This window comes from Zootoca vivipara, chromosome 1, assembly GCF_963506605.1.
Source record: "Zootoca vivipara chromosome 1, rZooViv1.1, whole genome shotgun sequence".
Taxonomy (NCBI): Eukaryota; Metazoa; Chordata; class Lepidosauria; order Squamata; family Lacertidae; genus Zootoca; species Zootoca vivipara.
In genome coordinates, this window is record NC_083276.1 from 91,508,720 (window position 1) to 91,528,728 (window position 20,009).

The 20,009-nt window shown below is 40.4% G+C and overlaps 2 protein-coding genes across 12 annotated transcripts in view; one reads left to right on the plus strand and one right to left on the minus strand.

Annotated features, from left to right (window-relative positions):
* SEC22A (SEC22 homolog A, vesicle trafficking protein) overlaps nucleotides 1–18,806 on the plus strand; it is a 33,950-nt gene extending 15,144 nt beyond the window's left edge. For all 3 annotated transcript variants that reach the window (XM_060276313.1, XM_035129076.2, XM_060276355.1), the window contains exons 4-7: nucleotides 1,789–1,983; nucleotides 4,054–4,172; nucleotides 6,540–6,605; nucleotides 7,904–18,806. In XM_060276313.1, coding sequence (XP_060132296.1) covers nucleotides 1,789–1,983; nucleotides 4,054–4,172; nucleotides 6,540–6,605; nucleotides 7,904–8,104 — 581 coding nt within the window. In that variant the 3' untranslated portion in view covers nucleotides 8,105–18,806. The remainder of the gene's footprint in view (nucleotides 1–1,788; nucleotides 1,984–4,053; nucleotides 4,173–6,539; nucleotides 6,606–7,903) is intronic.
* The window catches only part of ADCY5 (adenylate cyclase 5), a 191,707-nt gene continuing 179,729 nt past the window's right edge, over nucleotides 8,032–20,009 (minus strand). For 6 of the 9 annotated variants that reach the window (XM_035128999.2, XM_035128989.2, XM_035129009.2 and 3 more), the window contains 4 exons: nucleotides 19,030–19,293; nucleotides 17,728–17,932; nucleotides 15,810–15,934; nucleotides 8,032–14,871 (listed from right to left, as the gene is read on the minus strand). In XM_035128999.2, coding sequence (XP_034984890.1) covers nucleotides 14,740–14,871; nucleotides 15,810–15,934; nucleotides 17,728–17,932; nucleotides 19,030–19,293 — 726 coding nt within the window. In that variant the 3' untranslated portion in view covers nucleotides 8,032–14,739. The remainder of the gene's footprint in view (nucleotides 14,872–15,809; nucleotides 15,935–17,727; nucleotides 17,933–19,029; nucleotides 19,294–20,009) is intronic. The other 3 variants (XR_004693427.2, XR_009557784.1, XR_009557786.1) reach the window with 3 other exon arrangements.

A 20,009-nucleotide genomic window follows, 5' to 3' on the forward strand; every position in this document is an offset into this window, starting at 1 on the left:
ACTTAAACTGGGGAGAGAAAGTGCATGGTTGTTGTTTTTTTAAAAAGACGCAGAGGCTTGCATTCAGTCGTAGTATATAAAGTCTAGGTTAAAAGGGGCATGACTGCCCTTACTTAAAATGGCCGCCGGAGCCTCGCATGTGACACAATGCCCACTAAATTATAAAGCGAAAACCCCTCGCTGTGCCTCCAAGTGCGTGTTAGGAGAAATGATGAACGACTGCCAGGCGTTTATTAATGCAGCTGCCAGGAGAGGCTTTGGGCTTGGGCTTTGGGCGTGGAATGGCTGTTTTGGTGGTTGTTGGACAGTTGCTCCCCCCACACTACGTCAGCCTATGACCTATTTGGGCTCCCCCACCTCCCACCCAGGGCTAGTATTTAAAGGGCTGTAGAGCTGAGGGCTAGTCTGTAAAATGGAGCCAAGGCCTAGTCTTTAGGCTGTAAAGTAAACTAGCCTTGGCTTGGGCTAGTATTTAAATGTGACCCGAGGCCTCCACCCTATCTCTCCATTCCTTGGCCCTGGCCTGACTCTGTGGGTTGTCTGGTAATGGCCGCCTTGGTGGTTTCAGTTGCTTGGTTGATGACATCATTATTTTGTGGGTGTGGTGTAGACTCCATGGTGAGGGAGAGGGTGTAGGAGGAGGAGCTGAGGGAATAACACCACTTGAGGGCGCTGTTTTACTTTGTGGAAAAGTAGGTTTATACTTGCCCAGGTACGAAATTTGAGGGATTTTCTTTTCCAACAACGCTTGGGGAATGGCCTGGATCATTGTGTCAAAATTTCAGGACGATCGGTCAAGCGGTTACGGAGAAAAGTTCAGCCGACACTTTCAAGATTTTTGCAACTGTAGCATATCTTTCCGCCTCAAAGTATTCAAGGCTTACAAAAGCTTTATTATTATTAATCAGCTGACACAATAAAATTAGCAGTTAAAATCTAAACATAACCATTGTTTGAGCCATAAACCTTTACTGTGATATACAGCCCATTCTTCCAGCACCTTACAAAAAAAAGAAAAAACTTTCACCTGTTTAATGACATTTTGAAGCAGTGGGTTTAGGTAGATCTTCCTAGGAAGGGAGCCAGAGGTGATGCCACAACCAGGAAGGATTTTTTGTGTGGAATCACAGGGTGGAATTCATTGTTGTGTTATGTATGAGATACGCTCTGTATGCAAGCATTTCAGCTTGCCAGATGCAACAGTCACACCTCTCCTCCCCCTGTGTGCTGTGCTGGGGATTCCCCTAATCTCTTAGATTCCAGATGCCCTAAGAATATGTTGAAAATGAAGAAGTGTATGGGCTTTCCTCTTTAAGCACGTATTTTGCTCTTGCATATGAATAGTAGTATGCTTTTGTAGGAAAAGAAAGTTCATCATTATGGATGCTGTTAATTCTCATATTATGTGTGTCAAAGTAAAAGAGGCTTGTTTTCAGAACAAGCTCTTGTTTTATTTTGTAAGAATATATTCTGAATTGCATGAAAAGCTAAACAAAATGCAATTCATTAATTATATAAGCCTTACTTTCAGGCTTGTCAGTGCATGAGTCATTAGTTTATTCATAATTAGATTCCTAGTGCTTAATTTTTTGGTGCTGCAAAATTAATTAGCCCATGATATATTAGTTATAAAGTAGCAACAATATTAAAACTTTCCACAATGGATGTAAGAATTCCAAATAATGAATTTAAATGTGTCTCAGAGACTTATATTGCCCATAAAGCCATGGGGGGTCAGATGATTTTATTAACATATGTCTAAGGGGGTTTTGTTTTAATTTTACACAGATAATTTCATTCAGAGAACCAAGCAGAGATATAACCACCCACGGTCTCTGTCGACAAAGATAAACCTTGCTGACATGCAGACGGAAATCAGGCTGAGACCACCTTATCAAATTTCCTTGTCTGAATTGGGTTCAGCCAATGGGTTTCCACATGCACCTCTTCCAGAATACAAAGGTACTGGGAAAATATCTACAGGTGAGTTTGTTTCCTTAAACATAATTTTGCTTGTGTAAAGTTAAAAACTGGAGCAATTTGCTTACACCAGTCTTGTAAATCTTGGGGCCAAACTAGATGTCATTCTTGTTGTTTAGCCTTGTGTGCCTGTCTTTAAATAAAATAAATGGCCATTGCAATGGACCTATTCCAGATCAGGACTGTGGCATGGAGAGAGGAGTACTTTAACCCTTTGCTCCTGCTGCTTTCCTGATTAGAATATCTTCCACTCACAACACAGCACCTTCAGTTTGCAGTGGGATGAAAGGTCCCATTGTTTCCCTCAAGGTCAAATGACATGTCTAATTTGATCCTACAATTTTGCTAAATCTGAGGTCTTGCTAATGGCTCCACCATAATATTATTCCACTCTTGTAACAATCAACAAGCTTGAATTTGTGAATATTAGTAAAAAGCCACTGCAAAATTTCAGTTGTCTCTAGAATATGTGATTCTGGATTAGAACATTGGACATGAATGTAGGGAGGAAGCCAGTCTCTATTTAACTATGAAGTTCACTGAGGTTTGATGGAAATTTTTTCTCATATATTTTGTTTATTCCAAGATGTTTGTTTTAGAGTAAAATGTAGAATAGAAATGTTTCTTCCAAACAGCAGCTAAACTGTGCACAGATTAGTGTGTTCCTTCCAGAGTTTGGAAACAGTGATGCTCACACAGTCTAGTTTTCTTCTTCTGGAGAAATTCCCTTTGTCGCTGCTGTGCTTTCTCTGACTTTATGAACTGCTTTGGAGAGCCTTTTTCTGCTGCAGCTGTTCAATGCAAACAACATGGAATGACACCCCTCTCAATATTAATGTTCCAGCTCATTAACTTCATTGTTGGCACCTTTACACTTCACTGATTTAAACAGAATGATTTAAATATGGTTCAGTAACCTCATTGTCACTCTCTCTGTGTTGCCTAGACTACTGTGGATTTTGCCCTGTTTTTTCATATTCATTTTCTGTCACTTGTTGCGGAATAGCACAGTAACTGCTTGTACACACATTCACTATGAATTGGCAGACATTTGTGTGTACCTGTACCGTTGGCTCTCCAGTAGCACCGATGAATGTCTGCATAAATGCTTACTTTCAGCCTCCTCCTCCGCATCTTTGAGCAGAAGGCCCCTTTGTGGATTTGCTGGTGAAGCTAGAAGTTTTCATACTTAGCCTACCTCTCCTTCTGCTTCACAGTGCCCCATTTAGCAAATACACTAAGCCACTAAGCCTTTGGTACACTTACTTGGGAGGAAGTCCATTAGGCTCAATTGGACTTCCTTGTGAGTAACAAAGGAGTGTCTGATTAAGGGGCTAAAAGTGCTGGAGCAGGATAAACTGACAATAGTTTTTGGAAGACTTTTAGGAGATGAATGGACCCCATTCGTTGCCTCCTAGAATACCAATTATGGGTATATTTCTCTTCATTTTTTGTAATATTCCACATTGCTGTCAATTAAAAATATGCAAAAGGAACAGGCTGTCAATTTCTGTGCACCTTCTTGCAAGTAAGTACCATTGAGCCCCTACTTCTGAGTAAGCATGTTTAGGGTCGACTATAAATCATTCTTTAAGAGCTGTAACATGCATTAGTAGAGCAGAAAAGCAAACTCTGAGAGCCCTATTTCAAGGGTGAGACTTAACTACTCAGTGGCTAATTGCAGACTAATTGCACCAGCTAGTTCTGCATTTTGGAGATTTACAGCTGTGCTCCCACAATCGAAGCCTAATACTGAAGAACTTGGGTGTTAGCTCAAAACTTATTTTTAACCAGGCCTTGGAGTTTCAGTTTTTCCTCATGCAAAATGTATTTTTTCCAATGTGTTCTGAGAAGTTATGCTTCTTCAGTTTGCCGTTATATATTCTCTAAGCAAGTACTCAGTTCAAAATAAATGAAAAGGGAGTCTCTTAAGCATATGAGCATTTTCTCATTTAAGTTACAGAATCTTGAGCAGGAAGACATTGAAAAATAGCATTAACATTTTTGGCCGAAACATTAAGGAACACATCTTTAAATATTGATAAGTGGTTTTTTCCCCCCTCTGCCTTCCAGCCCCTCACCAGCGACTGGAACCTGTGACTCTGTCAGGGATTGTTTCCTTTCTACTCAGCCTTTTATGTGGGGCTTTGAATTTAATTCGTGGTGTTCATGCCATAGAAAGTCTTCTGCAGGTACTGTAGCCATGTTTATGACTTTGTAGCAGGGAAAAACAAAAGCCCAGTTTTGGAAGAATTACCTATCAATTTCTTTTTAAAAAATGCTCTTGCAATAAGTGGTAGAGTTGAATCACCCTCTGAATATTGTTTGGATAAGGAGAAAACCCTCTTTTCCCACAGAGGTCTGGCAACTATGGCTTGCAGGCTGGGTTTGTCCTTCTGAGCCAAGCTGTTTGACATCTCAGCTGGTGGAACGATATATCTTTCTGTTACTGACATGTTTCAGATCTGTGTCTCTAGCTTTTTTTTGTAGGGAAGCTGAGCCAGAAGAGAAATCCAGAATGTTTCACATGTAGACTTTAATAAGATTCTTTGAGTTGGTCTAGTTATTAAACTTTACAACAGAAGTAGGTTTTCTTTGGTGTGTTTCTGACCACCCCATCATTTCTGGGCCATTTACGTGGTGAGTTTGCCTGCCTGCAGTGGATGTCAATGACATTCATTGCTGGTGGTAGAGGAAGCTCTCTGTGATAGCACTGAATCATGTGACATGTTTACTTTGTGTGGGGGTGTTGATCCACATGGCCAGTGAACCATTCTCTTGCATCAGGGAAATCCATGATGCAGTACCTTCTCTCAGTGAATCCCTTTAGAACACAGGATTGCTGCAAATACTCTCTGTATTGAGAAGATCATAGAAAGATGATGAGAGAAGGATCTGGGAAGTTCTACTGTTCACTTACAGCAATCCAAGCTAAAGTTCTGGATGCACCAGTTAAAACTGTTCTTTCCTATGTTCTCCACTCTGGGAAAGTGTTTTGGAGGACTGCATTGGGAGCTCTAGAATCATATGAGTTGGAAGGGACTCAGAGAATTCTAGGCCAACCCCCTGCAATGCAGGAATTTGCAGCTGGCCCTTATGGAGTTATCAGCTCCATGTTCTAACCAGCTGAGCTAAATGGCAGGTGTGAGTTTCACTCCCATTTCAGATGAATTGCATCACTTTTTCTTTTCAATTCAAATGTAAATGTTTTCAGTGAAATCTAAAATACACTTTTGAAAAGTCATATTGAACTATACACAGACTATTCTGGATTTCTCTTCTGGCTCAGGATACTAAATCATAATATAATACTAAAGTAATATATGAATGTTATTACTACCCATGCAACTGTTATAACAAATGAGATGTCCTTGAGGCCTTGTTTTATTTTTCAATATTCAAAATTTCTATATTTCAATTTCAAGCATGTAACGAAAGTTATATTGACTTGTACTCTATAATTGTCCACGGATTACAGTTAGAAATTACACCTCCCCCATTATCATTGAAGAACCTTCTGCTTTGCATGCAGTTATAGTCTTTATTGTTCTTCCTTTTGAAAGCAATCTTCAAGAGCCATTTCTGTCTTTTCATTTTCTCATAAGGAACTCATATTTCAGTTGAGAAATACTGTGCCGCTTGCGTGTAACAATTGCTTTTGTTATGTGCACACATGTTCTGGGAAGTCAGGTTTTCTGTAATGTGAGAAACAAACTAAAATCCATTGTGGAGCAGAAATGGAACCCATATCTCCCCGATCCAAAGCTCCTGCTCATACAACTGTTAGATATTACAACTTAAGGAAAGTATATCATATAATATTTAGCTGCCACCTGTGTAAATACTGCTTTGTGGGTTTTCTTCATTTCCTGTTTACTTTTTACTTTGTAGGAGCTGAGCACCATCTAGTGGATGCATGTGATGGCAGCAGATCAGTCTCTTTAAATGTTGATCTGTGGCAATCGCTGAAAATAGGCTGGACATTTTGCTTGTTTTAAGAGAAAAGGGGGCACATTTGTGAGAGATCCTAAGGCCCTACACCAGCTTTTCTCTTCATAGTCCATCTCCTGAATTTTTATTTCCAAGTGTTTCTACTTAGTCTGGCTAGACAAAAATCAAGATTGGTGGGGACAGGCTGCAGGGAGATAAAAAAATGGATTTTTTGGGGGGGGGGAGTTTAGCACTTGTCACCCCTTTTGCTCTTAAAATGAGATCTCTGATCTGCATTTAAAGAGAGGAAGAGTCTGGTTTGTCCCCAAGGATAGCTGTTGTACATTGGAAAAAAGTGGCCCAGCGGGAATATTCCAGATACCAATTTCAGTAAATGCAGAATAACATTAATTTGATGGTGAACAGATGGCAATTCTCACTTGATTTTTGCTAAATGAACGTAGACATACCTATTTAGCTATTATTACTTAAGCAATGCAGTTAAATGTGTTTTACTGCCTTGCATTTATCCGTATTTATCATGACCTAAGTGCTGGCTGCTTGGCTGGCACTGGGATCAGTTGTGCAACTTCAGTTACTAAATAAGGACATCAATTTTTCCCCCCCAGAACAACAGAGACGACCTAAGCTATGTTATTGCCTTTTTTCTCGGCGCAGCAGCTTGTTTATATCAGGTAGGATCTTCCTCTTACAAGTCTGAATGATTTTTTTAAAAGTTGTAATCCATTTCTGACTTAGGGTATGTTGTATCATACCTTGTGAGTCCAAAATTAAATGTGTAAATAGATTTATTTCAAAGTTTCCTTCTGTGTTCTGGTGGTAGTGGGTGAACTATACTGCAACTCTAGTTTAGGCTTTCTGGACATTTGCATTGAAGTCTACAAAGTACGTAGCTGGTGGATTGCTTGACTCCCCCACATTGTCACAATAGATAAGTATCTGAATTTTGGGCAGGGAAAACTGAAGGTGGTTGGGCCTAATGTGGAGCTGTTTGAAAATATACCAAAAGACCATTGGTCAATGTATCCACAGATTGACCCTGATTTTCCAGGGTCTTTCTGAGCTCTATCTGGCAATTTCTGCATATGAAACGTGTTCTGCCCCTCCCCACAGATGCTATCTCATAATATTACACAAACTAGTCCATGATGAGGCATAACTTAAATCAAACTGGGCTTTTATTCTCGAATTTATGGGACAGAATGACAGATTGTTGCCTGCATTTTTTTGGTTAAGATTTCTAAGCATGCAGAGCTTGTCTGAGGCCCAGGGTGAGAGTATTGTTATAATTAAGTTATAAACTCAAACAAAAAAGCACCTGCTCCCTGGTGGACGCCCCTGGCTAAGTCCCCTGAGGATCAGTGTACCTGGCCACCCACACCCTCTGCACAGGCCTGCTGAAAATTTCTGTATTTTCATTATTGATTTTATGGTCATGCAATAAACAGGTAAGCTTATTATGCTAACCTTCCTGAGAGAGCATATTGTATCTTCTTAGTGGCGATATTTGTTGCTTCAGGTAATATTTAATCAAAATAGCTGGTAACAGACAGCTTACTTTCAGCTGCTGTGGTATTTTAAAGGGTTATACCAGATTCATATGACTCATAGAAGACTCTTGTGTAGACTTCAACTGCACCTGTAAGATGCAGGTGGCTGGGGCAGATGTTCAGAAATTGGATCGTACCTCCACCTATGGTAGGGAGTGCATAAATTTTGGGCAACGGTATTTGGAGAAATTTGATAAGACATTAAAATGCCACATCCATTGGTAGATTTAAATTGAAAGCCATAGCTTTTGTCAAGGGAGCTCACACTGTGGAAGTAACATTTGCACTCCCCTGCTTACCTTTGTTGAATGGAAAGGTATGAAAAAAGTCTCTTGCCACATTAGCTGCGTGCTGCTTGCTATAGAAATATGAGAAAATTCAACAGGTTACTTACATCCTTGTGACTTTTCTTCCCTTTGCAGTGCTATCTGTTTGTGTATTGCACAGGCTGGCGGAACATCAAGTCCTTCCTAAGTTTTGGCTTAATCTGCTTATGCAACATGTATCTCTATGAACTACGCAACCTCTGGCAGATCTTTTTCCATGTGACTGTGAGCGCTTTTTCAACGTTACAGATCCGATTGAGACAGCCACAAGGGAAGGCCCCCGATTACAATGTGTGATGGTTGTCCTACAGCAAGTCTCAAGGCAAACTTGATCCAAGCAGTATTCCTCTCAGGAATGAAACACTTTTCTGCAAGACAGACGGTTCCCATAGTCTAGGGCATTAATGACAGAGAAATTCTTCTTCAAAGAAGAACTGGAAATGGTTCGGGACCCTGTTGTGGGACAAATGAAAACCCTGTGCAGGAGAATGTACTTCAAGGGCAAATTGAGAAGTTTGGAGGGGCAGCATGAAAATTCCACATCCAGAAGTATGAAAATGGCAAGGAGCTTGTTCTGCATATCAAGTGATTCCTTCAGTCTCATACCAGGTTTGCCTTTGTGAGATAGTAGAAAAGGCTGAAATAAAAGGATGGTGTTGCATATTAACGAACTGTTCAAAATGAATGAATTTCTAAATGCGAGATTATTGGATGCACATAAGTTTAATGGTGTGTGTCTGCCTTTTCCTTAATTAAAATCTAACCCAGAACCATCTGTTCATGGGGATTAGTTCCTGGGCCCCAAAGGCCTACCATCTAGTGCAGTGCTAATTCTGAATTGCTTTGTTTCTACCCCTCCCCAACTTTTTCTGTGTAATTTGCTTTGAAAGAAATGAGGAAAGTGACTTCTCTCCCCCAGCCCCAATAGCAATCCCATGTCATCTTCCATCCTTTTCTCTAATGCTTGAAGGATGAAAAGAAGTTGACTAGCCTCATCTAGGAAAGAGCCTAACTTCTACTAATTTCAATTTAATTGTCTAAGAAAAACTGTCCTGGGAACAAAGGAAAGTAACATACTGATTGTGGACAACAGATCTATTGTAGAAGAGGTGAGCAACCTGACAGAAGCCTACAGTGGACCAAAAGAGCCTGCCATCAGCAGACCAATGAGGAAGGGTGATGGTTACTAATTTCCACCCTCCTCTAACCCTCTGGAGCAGATTTTTGGGTGAGCTGCAGGGAGGGAGATTGGGGGGAAAAAACCCTATTCCATTCCCTCATTTTGAGGATTATCACTGGATACAACCCTACTAATCTCACCCTAATGAGAAAAGTAAATCTGCTTAAGTGTTGCTGGATTGCATTGCATCCTGTATGTTAAGCAGCAGCTGTGAGAACAAAATGCCTTCGCAATGAAGGTAGCTGCAGACGTTTCCTCTAATGTTTTATGATCCTCCTAGTCTTTAATTGTAAGATGTCACCTACACAAAAGTGGTAGGTTTTTTTTTTCCAGTAGGCAAGAAAATCGTCTAGTCTTAATTATAAATCCTAAGCTGCTCAACGCACTACAATAACTTCTAAAGCATTATTTTGTAGGACAATGCTGAGTGGGCAGAGACTACCCAATCAGTATACTCCCGCACTACTTGGAACAACCCTTCCCTTGAATTAGATGCTGTACCCCAGAAGTGACTGTTTTTGTCCCAGCTGCAATTTTCACCCTTGATAACCTCTGGGAAATGGCCACCCAAAACCATTGCGTGCACACATAGGAGCTCCCTCATCTACATAGATCAGCAGAGGAAGGGTTAATCACCCTCTCCCTGCTTATCAAATGATTGCTGGGGAGATTTGCATCCACATCAGAGTGGAGAGTTCTACCCACTGTAGTGCTAGGTCTATTTCTTTCTTTCTGCCACTACTGCCAAAATGGGTGAAGCTTATGGGGGGGGGGAGGTAGAGGCAGATCAGGCCCTAGATCTGGAGGTCAGGCATTATTTTGAAACCACATGCAAGTAATGTGTGAAGTAGTCCAAGTATATTTGTTGTAGACCCAAACATTAATAATGATACACAAAAATTATTCATTTATCATGATAGGCATACAAAGAGTCCTAAACTGGGTCTTCCAGTTGCCCCAGTCTTGTTGCTGTTCTTGTATGTTATGTTTTCTTTACCTTCATGATAATTTAAAATATAAGTAAAGGAACTCCTGCCAAATGAGGAAAAAACTTACTCTGTTTGCCATGGGATGCTGCATATGATGACTTTGGGCATCAGTTTCCTAGCTGCAAAATGGGAATACTGATCATTTCAATGAAAATGTAAAGTGCATTGTAGAATAAAAGTGCTGTATAAATAAATGCAGAAGCAGCTATAAGATGGTCAAGACTTCTGAAGCGAGGTCACTGCAACATACATGGGGGTCTTAATGGGTATTTTTTATGAAGGTGTTTATCACAGCCAACACTTCAAGAATGGGACATTAATGATATATACTGTAGGGTAGTGGGGTGGTGGGTATACAGCTAGCACTATAGGCGATATAACTTCTTTTTTGGAGCCTGCCCTAAATACTTTCATGTCTGTAAAGAGTCATAGCCAATGGCTGAGCATGAAGATGTTCAGGGCATGCAACTTTGCTGAGGCTTTGACTTCTCCAGAAAGAAGTAAGCCTTCATCTTGGATTTCACACATGTGACTAGAAGCACTGACTTAAAGTATGCTTACAGATGCATATTGCAGGCACACAATCAAAGGGTGAAAAGCTACCAGAATTGGTTTAAGGGTAAACAAAAAAAACCATCAAAGAACACAGTGTTATCTATCATAAGTTCCATTAAGTGACTGTGCTGGATTGTGGCCTAATTTTTGGGGGGTGGTGGTGGGGGGACTAGGAAAGATGCTGAGAGTTATGCAATACCAAATGATTTACAGTAATTACCCTAACTGAAAAGATCTATATCTAGCAATCCACCTAATGTTGTCTTATGTAATGGCTCCCATCATTTCTAAGTGCAAATCGTGCTCAGGACCATACTCTTAGCTAGCTTGGAACATCTGAAATGTTCCTCATCTGTGCTGGAGATCACCACTGTGCTTGCAAAATTAACAACTAAGGGCAATTTGCCCATCTGCTTTCCCCACTCACCTTAACAGGGTCTAGCACAAGGAAAAGCAGCAGGCAGGGACCCCACTGATGACTTAAATATGAGTTTAGGATGAGTTTCTCCCTTATTGTTGAGCCAGCAACCTTCCCTCCCAATATCTAGAGACTACCTTCAGAGATATTGGGCACCTGTGTTATTATTTTAAAACAGAAGAAAACATGTAAAGAAATATAACCAGTTGATTTCAGAATATTTTGTCCTAACAATATACAGCCAAGCACCATAATTTCAAACAGAAGAGACTTACCATTCCAGGGAAGGAGATCCATATGTGGGTGAAGGCTCCTTTACATGCACAGGTAACATAGATTGAATCTGGCACGTCTGTGTAAATCCAATTCTGCACCACGTTGCTCATCTGTACTGAATTACCCAGACCTGTATTTAAATGCAGATGGCTATGCTCTTGTGCACACACACACACAAAGCTACTAGTTCAATTAGTTGAGTAGGACTAGACCACAGCCTACTGCTTCCAGCCTCCAAAGTTCTCCCAAAAATACAGTTTTGTTGAATTTGACATAAAAATGAAATATCCAAATCAGCTCCTTAATTTAGAACCCAAGGGCTGAGATTAATAGCCACCTTTGCTGTATTCATCTGAATATTTTACCATTTTTCATCCAGTCACAGAAGTGGAGAGAGACCATTGTACAAAGTCCAGTCTCTTCTTTCTGTGATGCAGCAGGCACAAAATATGACCTAGAAATTCATACGTGAGCAGGACTATTTGTGGGGACAAATTACACAAGTCTGGAGCCGCCTTACTGAACTGATGAAGCATATCTGGTACGTTATTGTGATGCACAAAATTCTATTGTCACTCCCACCACAAAACATTAAATTACATTCCTACTTAATTTTGTAGCTTTTAAAAAAATAAACCAGACTAATGAATAAAATAGAAACATTCACAAGTGAAACAGTGTTTTAATATAATTGTTAAATTACTTAAACAGATTGCAATTTCCATGGGAAATCATAACTGTATCACCTTTTGCAAGAGCCAGAAAAAAGACTGCATACCCCTTGAAATGATCCTGACACAGTCATCAATCACAGTCAGAGATACAGGTAACTGAAAACTGAATTGACAACACAACTGCGCAAGGTGGTCTGCTCAAATGTTAAGAATGCACATTTCAAAGCAGGAGGCAAACCTAAAACAAAATGATCCTATATTGTGCTATTAATTAAAATTTGGAAGTGGTAAATGACAGTAAGAATGAAGGGTGGAAGGTGATGAAGAACAAGCTGCAGTACTGTGTAAATAAAGACCTTTGCAAATCAAATGGCATTTCTTGAAAAGGTTCAAAAATATAGTACAAGGACAGACTTGGCAGTTTTCTAGGAATCGGGCAACTATACTATCCAAGGGTGTGCCCTAGTAGAAAGGGAGGGGATGAAAGGAAAGTGGGATGCTACTGACACTCTAGTCTGAAACAGTTTAATAGCAATATTACACATATCACTGAGACCATGGATTTTACCTTATTTTTTGGTCAAAGGTGACACTAACCCCCGCCCCCTCTCCAATTGCCAGTGCTGGGTAATCATTAGGTAATGGAAATTCTGCCCTGAGAAGAGTGGAAAAAGTATGTGTCAAAAGGTTTGAGTCATTTTTGAAATTGCCAAATTCAGTATCAAAAGTTTTCCCCTACTGAAATATAAAAATATAGGTTTTTATCCTTTTATACTTTTTAATAAAATATGAAGGGAACCTTGATTTTAAAAGTTGAAAATGTATTTAACTCACTTATACATTTAGTAGCAGTCCCCCTCTTTTTAAAAAAATAAGTATTGTTCAGCAGGATAGGCCACATCAATATCTTTAGAGAATCAATCAATACATATGTTTTATTATTGGGGGGGGGGGACTTGCCAAAGTCTTCAAACTGAAATTCATAATATATGAAATGGAATTCAGCTCCCACAATATCAATCCAGAAGAGTAAAATTTCTGGGTAATATTCAGCGGCACTTACTTGTACAGACAGTTGTTACATAAACTGTAAGCATTCTTTCGAAAAGAAATTCTTGATTTGATTGTTGTTCCTCTTATTCTACTGTCCAGAGGCACACTCGAAGTGGCTTCAGGCATAATACCCTTGGTCACTTTCAGAATTTTGAATACATAATTTACCTATTGCATTCAGCTCCCTCTGATGTTAGGAATGAGCACAGCTGTTCTTGTTCTTCCTATTTCATCTCTGTCTAACTGTAGGTTTTCCTCACTTTATTTCCTCTTTAAAAAAATCAAACTTGAGCCCCTGCATTATTATTATTACTTCAGCTTGTTTGCTGGACTGTACAATATTTATTTGAAAACTGCCAAGTCTGCAACTCTGAGATAATGAAAAGAATATCACACAATTCTATAGCTTATGTACACCTCCCAATGTGCCTGGCGTCCGATCCAAAGAACTATGAGCTCAGCAGAAGACTTCACACCCATTGCTGGACTCATGGAGACAATCAGAGCTGCAGGGCAGAAACATCCCATAGCCCTGATCAACTTTCAGACAGGAAAACAGAAGGGAAAGAGAGTGCTTGAACTCAGCCTGGGTGCCCGTTCCCTTGTTCCTAACAGTGACTATCAGCTTCTTTGTCAAGTGCTGATTGCCTGATAAGGGATTCAGGATTGTGTCAAGATGCCCCTGCTCTTGTCCTGCCTAACAGCTGACAGAGGCTTTGCTGGGTGCTCAGTTCTGGCTATGAGTCCCCTTCAAACAGCTGTTTTGTGAACCTCACTACAACAGAGCTACACATGGATCACTGTTGCTCCATTGGGGCAACTGTTTAATACACAGAATGTTCAAAATATAGAATTTTGGTGTATTTCTTAGATCTCATAATCTTCCATATTAAAAAATACAAAAAACTGCAGCTCAAAACCTTAGCAACCCTACACATTTTGGAGAAATCTCCCTGTGTTTCTCCATGAGTGAAGTCTTTCATGTGTAAACCAATAAATGCTGAACAGAAGTGAGAAGGCCTCCTCATTTAATAAATATGCTTGAAGCACCATTTCCCCCTCACCTTAAGAACTATTTCTCTCCTTTCACTTTCAGTATATCAGTTCTGGTAAAAAGAAGGAACTTCCTATCTGTGTAAGGGTAGGGATGGCAAGAGTACATAACAAGGCATCTTTTCCATTAAAAAACCATTACTGCTGATGTCTTTAAAAAAGGCCCTTTTTGTAGAGCAATAGTGGGTGGCGTTTTTAATTTCAAAAGTCCGCTCAAACAGCTAATAAGAGAACAGTGGCACACTTCAAGGAGTTAACAGCATAGACCAGAAACACTCTGGGACTGCACAGCCTTTCCAGAGTAATGCTGTTCCTTTTTGTCCTTTTGTTGCAATGAATCAAAATTTCCTTCAACCAAGGAAAAAACCTTGCGTTGCTTCAAATAAATACTTAAATATCTTAAGTCCTGTGTAGCAGCCTCATTGAAGATCTCAAATCCATGTCTTCATTTCGAATTCCATTCAGCAAAAAATCTTTGGTCAATTCATTTACACTCAACCTAGAAAAAATCCACAGCAGTGCTAGGTAACTTCCGAATGGTGTGCCACATAGCCCAAACTGTGTCCCCCCCTCCCCCACTTCTTGCACACACTCCTGCTAGGAAGGCAGCATATGAAATACTCAACTGTGCCTTGGTATTAGATTCGCTGCTAAGCAGCAGCCGATATGTTTTTTTTGCCAACTCGTATTTAAATCAAACTGAGCCATTCTTGAGTCATTCTTGCCCACTGCTGTTAACTTGCCAGTGGGGGGCCTTCGTTTAGGAAGTAGGTGGTCATTTCTCCTTTACCTTTGACCTTAACAACCCCTCGGCATTCTAGTTGATAGTTGTTGACTGTTAAAACTTGGTACATGTCTGTGGTCACCTGTGGAGTTTTAAAAAGAATGGATCAGAAAAGAGTTGAATAAATTGCAATTGACACAATTCAAGGCAAGCCTGGTATTCTCAAGCAGCGCTGATGGAAGAAGCACTGTCATTTCACTAAAAATTACTATGATTGCACCCATAAGAAAAATGGCTGATGACATTAAAAGTGAGTTTCAGATCATTTCAGAGAAAGACTCATAGTGTTCACACGTCCCCTTAGGCTCCTAAAAGGACAATGGCAAGTCAGAGACATGCGAGTAAGGAGAAGGAATAGGTGAATCTATCAATTTTGGTTTCTCTCGGTATCTTGTTTTTCAGCTTTGACAATGCCAATCTGTTGTAGAGGACGAGAGACTGGATCAAGTTTCCCATTCTCTTTCCACCCTGTGAGCATGATCCCTGTCAGCTTGAAATCAGGCCATCTCTCTCAAAGAGATAATAAGCAGTGTGGACAATAACTGTGTGAATAACGTACTAGGTGGCTAAGTGTTCACACAGTATTAGATAGGTATGTATCTCTGGATCAGAGCAAGATGAATTAACCCATCTTATGGTTATTGCTCAGCAAGAACAACATGAAAATACTTGTGCTTTTTTACAAAGGAAGAAACAGATGCAGGGATTCTCAACATAGATTCCTTCATATTTCACCCCCTACCCCCAGCACAGAGATGAAACACTAAGCTGGATAAAGCATGAAATATGTAAAGTAAGAAAGAAGGACAAATTACATGGATCTGAAGTGACTTCATGTGTCAGCTGCCACATTTTTTATGCTTGGTTAAAAGTTTTTACTTGGGGTGGTAAATATCTACCCCCAAGTAGAATACATAAAATGTACATATAGATTACTTCTCACTTCTACTAGTGGTTTATTTAAATACGCATAAGAGAAAAACAGTTTTAGGGAGGAGGAGAGGTGCCAATAAGACTCACCTGAATCCTGTCGGGCACTCCTGTGCTGTCCATTCGGCTGGCTACATTCACAGTATTCCCCCAAATATCATACTGGGGCTTACGTGCGCCTATGACCCCAGCTACTACTGGGCCAATATTGAGCCCTAGCAAAGAAATAGTATGGAATTAGACATGAGGGTTTAAAGTACATCTTATAAGTTATCACACCTGCAGGAGGACTGCAACTATCTGATTCCTCCCCAGGCATAAATTGACCAGAGCTCATTTTTGAATGGCCAACCTTTTGAGGGCTATATGACAAAATGTGCCATGATTCTATGATCAGGTATTATTATAATTGTCCTTTTTTTTTTGCTGTATGATGTATATTATTCTGTGTTGGTATCTAAATATGGTCCTATGGCCGTAATAAAGTATTTTGGGTTTTATTATTATAAATGAACAAAGGTTTAAAGCAGACTCCACATGGTGGCTGTAATGTGTGTACCACTCCTAAGACTTGAAACGTTACCAGTTGAGAGTGAGGTAAATTCATCCAGTGCTACCTTCCCTGGTCTTTGAAATCTATGATATCAAAGATTTGTGGTCTTTGAAACTTGTGATACCTGCATATAAATATCCTACACTGATTAGTTCTCTGCCTGTTGTAGCAATTGCAAAGCACTACGCTAGATGCTGTATGATTTTTATTGCATTTTTATTGCTTCTATCTATCTATCACTATATCTCTATATATAATTTTATTGTATTACAATTTGAATTCCACAGAATTCATACGGCAAGTGTTCTTCACAGGCACAGCTCAGACTACCTGAATGAAGCTTGGGGACCACAGTTTGGGAACTCCTGTCCTATACTATCTAACTGCTTCTCAGAAAACTCACTGGAGCTTATTTTTTACTCGATATCAGTATATTGTATCTTGATATCCAGAATTATGAACATGAATAACAGTGCACCAAGAGCACTCATGCTCAACACTCAGAATAAATGATCTATTAAAAATGTTATAAAATCTGCTTCTTTGGCAGACATTCTCAATTTACACATTACATTCTAAACTTTGTTGGTCTATAGTGGAGCATACATGGAGAAAGAAGCCTCAATCTAGACATCCTTGTGAATCAACCGACTGAACCTGAGGCATTCCCAGTCAAACATATAAAAATATAGCATATAAGAAGAGACTTGCTGGATCAGGCCCAAAGGCCCATGTAGCCCAGCATACTGTTCTCACAGTGGCCAGCCTCAAAAAAAGGGGCCTGAATGCAAGATGGCTGGCCTTGTCGGTTTTGACTGAGTGGAAGGAAGTACGGGTGCTTGACTCAGTTCTTCCCAAACAATGGTGATGGCTCTAGGAATCCAGTAAGAATGAAGGAAAATGGTGTCAAGCACCTGTATGCATGCAGATTAGCTTTACAGGATCAGGTTGAAAGAGCTCTTGCTCCGCCTCCACTTCAAGTGTTATTATTATTATTATTTATTTATACCCCGCCCATCTGGCTGGGTTTCCCCCACCACTCTGGGCAGCTTCCAACAATACTAAAATACATTAAAATATCACAGATTTAAAACTTCCCTAAACAGTGTGTGTGCATTTATCCATTTCAGATTCAAATATGAAAGACAGTTTTCCAGTGTTCTACATGACAAAACAGTTGTAACAGCAATGTCCTTTCTAAAGCACTAATGTGGGCAGAAAACTAATTTTGTTTGGCTTTAGATCTTCCCGTGTGCAATTGGCCACTAATCTCCAGTTGGGAATGTTATGTAATGGGGTCAAATTTCTGCAGGAAACACAACCAACGCTGCAGATCAAGAATACTCCATTAAGTGCTAATTTAATTCAGTAGAGACAGCACCAATTAACACGTGGCATTTGCACTTTTAACCACAGAGGAAAAACTCCAGAAGCATAACACCATAACAAATTTACCTATTTTCATCTGGAAGTTGTTGAACGAATGCTCATTGATGTATTTCATTTGATCCATTAACCTCATTGCGAAGTCAGCCAGGGCCTTGATGTGTGACTTGCCCACTTTGTCATAGGTGGAATCATTGAGGCCTGAAGCAGCCATATATGTGCTGCCTATAGTTTTGATCTTTTCCAGCTGTCGGAACTGGTCCTCGCTTATTATCTGCAGAGGCAACAAAGGAACAAAGTTATTGAAAAGGACATGTGTAAATCAATATACACTGTTTGCCTGATCTGTACAAGACCCAGATATGATCATGCACACTGTAGCTTGCATAACACATGTTCTAATGTGCTTCCCATATGAAGCGAAAGTTCATGAACTGTTTTGATCCTGCACATAGACAGGGTGATGTCCTAAACCCTATTTTTGCTTCTTCAAATTGATGAGGAAAGAAAAGTAAGATTTTGCACTAGGATATCAGGTCACGAGACGCAATGCCCCTTCAGTTTGGATCTACATCAGGTCCTGGCACGAGTGTGTCAGTACTTGCTGTCATGTGCAAGGTGATTGAGTTAGGACCATTTGCACTTTTAATCATATGCGATGGGTAAACTCTTCCCTAGGTATTCTGTTCCATGGTACCCACTAGCCTTCCTGAGTTATAAAAGCAACAGTGGCCAGTGCAAATAAACGCTTGCTGTAACTGGTAATCATAGAGGAGGTAGAACTTTCCTAGGAGCCTCTGCACAAGCATGAGACCATTTCAGCTGACCTGGAAAAAAATTATTGTTTCCACTGCTGCACTTATACAGATCCATGGGAGCAGAGCATGAAGTGATTAAAACGGCTGTTGACCAGGAAATGAAATCAACAGGAAATGAAGTCAACAGGCCAGGATACAAAGAACTAGGAAACTAGTTCTATGAGCTGAGGAAGACTTGCAAGCCAGGTAGCGTTCTGTGTCCTACCCATAGCCATGGGTGGATAGTTTATTTAGGAGTATATTGCATTGTCTGGGCTCAGCAGCACCTTTCAGTATATAGTAATTCTATATAGTGTAAGGTGTAGTAATGTATTTCTATTGATACCTCTGGCATATGAAAGAAATCTAGCAAAAGTGTCAGAGATTACTGATGTTGCGTGCATCGGGACAATACAAAAGGGTCAGTCATAGATTCACAGCATTGTAGAATTGAAAGGGACTCCAAGGCCATCTGGTCCAACCCTCTGCCCTCTGCAATGCAGGAATCAGTTAAGCATGAACTAGACCACACTCAGGTTTAACTCTTAAAAAAAAAACAAAAAAACTTGCTCACCTCATCAAAGTCAGCAATGATTTCATTGAGAAGCCTCAAGCATTCCACTCCTTCATTGTTGGCCTCTAACTCTACATAGAATTCTGAGAAGTTGCTGATGGAAGCAAACATGACAGCCACACACTCGCACGACTGGTAATACAGCTCATCATTCCTCCGTTCCTGTGCAAGGAAGTGGGCCGCCACATCCTTTGGCAAGATGTTATGGAGAAGGCGTCTGTTGTAGGCCTGCAATTCCTCCATTTCCTCCTTTTCTTCAGTAGCCTGAAAAGGGAGAGAGAAGAAGAGAGAAAAAGATGCAGCCCGCAACTCAGGTTCATTTATGTGGCAAATGGACTGGAAGCATATACAGTGGACTCACAGCTTATGTGTATTTAGCTTGCGCGGTCGCAGCTCTATGCACTTGACTGGGAAAAAGGGGGCGAGGAGGGATACCCTAAGGGGGTGGGAGAGCAGGGGGGAAATGTCAGCAATTTCACCCATCATTGCATTAATCCTGGTGGATGGTGTAGTGGCCTTGAGAGTGTGTGTGCAGCTTTTGAAGACAGGGCAGAGGTGCCTGGATAGACTTTAATGGTTCTTAAAGGGTTGTTTTGACTATGTGATTTTGGCTTTGTGTGCTATCCCTGGAAAATAACTCTTGCATAAGTTGTGAATCTATTGTATAAGGCTGTGGTTCCCAACATGGGGCACATGCCCCACAGGGGGGCAATTTGATTTTTAAGGGGGAGGGGGTAATTCGAGAATAATTAAAGAACCTTTTAATGAGGGTGAAAGAGGAGAGCGCAAAATATGGTCTGAAGCTCAACATCAAAAAAACTAAGATCATGGCCACTGGTCCCATCACCTCCTAGCAAATAAAGAGACCTACATTGGCTCCCAGTACGTTTCCGAGCACAATTCAAAGTGTTGGTGCTGACCTTTAAAGCCCTAAACAGCCTCGGTCCTATATACCTGAAGGAGCGTCTCCACCCCCATTG